The sequence below is a fragment of the Glycine max genome, chromosome 18 (genome assembly GCF_000004515.6).
Source record: "Glycine max cultivar Williams 82 chromosome 18, Glycine_max_v4.0, whole genome shotgun sequence".
Taxonomy (NCBI): Eukaryota; Viridiplantae; Streptophyta; class Magnoliopsida; order Fabales; family Fabaceae; genus Glycine; species Glycine max.
The window spans coordinates 3,219,552-3,222,100 of NC_038254.2; the positions used below are offsets into that span (position 1 = coordinate 3,219,552).

General features: G+C 35.0%; 1 protein-coding gene across 3 annotated transcripts; it reads left to right on the forward strand.

The window, feature by feature from the left end:
* Positions 1 to 2,549, forward strand: LOC100793531 (protein C2-DOMAIN ABA-RELATED 1). 3 transcript variants are annotated; one of them, XM_003552927.5, is made up of 3 exons: positions 1 to 212; positions 1,514 to 1,609; positions 1,952 to 2,549. In XM_003552927.5, the coding sequence occupies exons 1-3, from the start codon at positions 102 to 104 to the stop codon at positions 2,240 to 2,242; spliced, it is 498 nt and encodes a 165-aa protein (XP_003552975.1). In that variant the 5' UTR covers positions 1 to 101; the 3' UTR covers positions 2,243 to 2,549. The 3 variants fall into 3 exon arrangements, with proteins under 3 accessions (XP_003552975.1, XP_040867974.1, XP_040867975.1); XM_041012040.1 differs by lacking the exon at positions 1 to 212 and adding an exon at positions 263 to 1,087 and having other exon boundaries at positions 1,185 to 1,609; XM_041012041.1 differs by lacking the exon at positions 1 to 212 and adding an exon at positions 263 to 1,080 and having other exon boundaries at positions 1,185 to 1,609.

The window sequence follows — 2,549 nt, forward strand, 5'->3', positions numbered from 1 at the left end:
CCACTTTGGTTGACTCATACAGGTCCCTTGGAGCCACTTGTCCTGTATTGAAAATCCATTTTGCTTCATTTCATTCCCTCACATAGTGTTTTTTTCTTTCCATGGAGAACTTGTTGGGTCTGCTGAGAATTCATGTTGAAAAAGGTGTCAATCTTGCCATCAGGGATGTGGTGAGCAGTGACCCTTATGTTGTCATCAAAATGGGAAGGCAGGTCAGTTTTTTCTCCAGTTTTCTCTGATCATCTTTTGATTCTGTTCTTGAGAGAGCTTGTTGACTTTTTCTCTTTGTTATTTTTTCTCTCTTTTCTTAAATCCCCTCTTTTATGTGCCCCTTCTTCCATCTTCTTTCTCCCCACATTTGATTCTGATTGTTGCTCACCTTGGTTGACTAAAAGTGGAGTATCTGTTTCATTTTTTCATGTCTTGACTTTTCAATATACATAGATGGTTTTAGAACTTAATTTGTTGGAGAAGAAGATGAGTTTTTTTGGGTACAGAAATATATATAATTAATATAGCTATAAGTATGCGGTGGCAACATTTTTAAGACAGTCTAATTCAAGTTAAAAGTTCATATTTTCCCACTCTTGCACACCACCTGCATATAAATTTTAGGATTTGAGTCCTCTAAAAACCACTATTGTGAGTGCACTTTAGTCTTCTCTAAAATACACCCTTCAATTTAGAGAAGATAAATCTGAAAATTTTGAATTTGTTTATGTGGTCAGTGAAGAACATAGAAGACAAGTCATAACTGGCCAAACCAATTCGTCTTGATGGGTAGTGTCAAATAACACGTCCCACACTGGGATTAAAAATAAATAAAATAGTATAAAAACAAAAAATTAGGAATCTTCGAAGTATTTAAATTAGTATTTTTCAACAAACAAATGGATATCGCCGGCGCATAAATTATAACAAACTTTGTCTAAGCTGTTTTTTTGTCAGCCGAATCAAGTTTTAGCCTTCTTCTCATCGTGTTTGTTGGGGGTGTTTTCCAATAAATAAGTTAGGAAAGAATTTCTGTTTGCATCCCAAAGTAGCCTTTTCTGTGATTCTTTCTTCATCAGAACTTCATGTGTAAGGGGTAATTAAGTGTTTATTCTAAATTTCTAGCCATGTATAATTAACGATATGGTTTTCCATGATTTGGGTCAATATGTTAATTGGTACCAAATTGTTAGGTACCAAGAATTGAAATGAGGAAGAAAATAGGAGAGAAAACTCTCCTCCAAGGGTTTCCCCTTCACAAAGGATTTCTCCTTTCACAAAGAGCTAATGCTCAATCTACAAATGATAAGATTCCCCTCTCTCCTATCCTTCTTTCTCTATTTATATCTAATAAACCCCTCTAACTAACTAACTAACTCATTAGTAGTTTAACTATATTAACTAACTCTTCCTTCTCCTTATATCCTAACACAAATAGTAGACGGGTAGAAACCTTGTGTGTTTCTTGTTTTCTGAACTCTGAACATTCAATTCATTACTGCATTTTATGTCTCATATGCAGAAGCTGAAGACTCGGGTAGTCAAGAAGAATCTAAATCCTGAATGGAATGATGACTTGACCTTGTCTATTTCAGACCCTCATGCTCCAATTCATCTAGTAAGTAACTGTTATAATGTTTGTGTTTCAATACTACAGAGCAAAATTTGAGTAAAAAAATATAAAAATTGAAAGTTGCATTAGATTATCTGAATCAGTCTTGTGTTACTGATATGCATATTGACTGTTATCCATGTAGTACTGAACATTTAAGCCATATGAACATTATCTTAGCATCAAAAGATGTTGAACTTTGGGGACTATGAACATTAACATATACTGTGGAGTTTGCTGAAACAATGCATTCCTTTGTTACTTACTGTGCATATGGAAATTTGAATTAATTCAATTTATCAGCAAATTCTACTGAATTGGCTGTAATATTACTGTCCTGTGATGCAGCATGTGTATGACAAGGACACATTTAGCATGGATGACAAAATGGGGGATGCTGAGTTTTTCATAGGTCCATTTATTGAAGCAGTGAAGATGCGCTTGTCAGGTCTCCCCAACAATACTATAGTTACAAAAGTGCTACCTAGCAGACAAAACTGTTTAGCTGAAGAGAGTCACATAATGTTGAAGGATGGCAAGGTTGTCCAAAACATGGTTCTTAGACTAAGAAATGTTGAGAGTGGGGAAGTGGAGCTCCAGTTGCATTGGATTGACATTCCTGGTTCAAGACATCTCTAGATCACAGTCCAAAACATGGTTCTTAGATTTGCCATATTGTAAAAATTAGATTTGCAGCCTCATAAACCAGCAGGCAGCTGCACCTTATGCTTTAATTTCTCCTATCCTTTTATCTCGTTCGCATAACTTAAAATTGTTCAATATGTTGGTTTGTAATCGGTGTTATTGCAATTACTAGGATTAGTAGTTAGTGAAAAAGAATGGGAGATGTAGTTTCCCTAGCTGTAATTTAAACTTTGAATTATCTGCTACTGCTAGTCTTGTGTAATAATGTACATGAAATGTACCAGAAAGATGCTGCACTTAA

What these genes read in the sequence shown, in the direction of transcription:
- LOC100793531 (XM_003552927.5), top strand. Translation starts at nt 102, where the DNA reads ATGGAGAACTTGTTGGGTCTGCTGAGAATTCATGTTGAAAAAGGTGTC. An exon ending in TCATCAAAATGGGAAGGCAG is followed by an intron (nt 213 to 1,513) that starts GTCAGTTTTTTC and finishes TCTCATATGCAG; the next exon opens with AAGCTGAAGACTCGGGTAGT. An exon ending in CTCATGCTCCAATTCATCTA is followed by an intron (nt 1,610 to 1,951) that starts GTAAGTAACTGT and finishes CCTGTGATGCAG; the next exon opens with CATGTGTATGACAAGGACAC.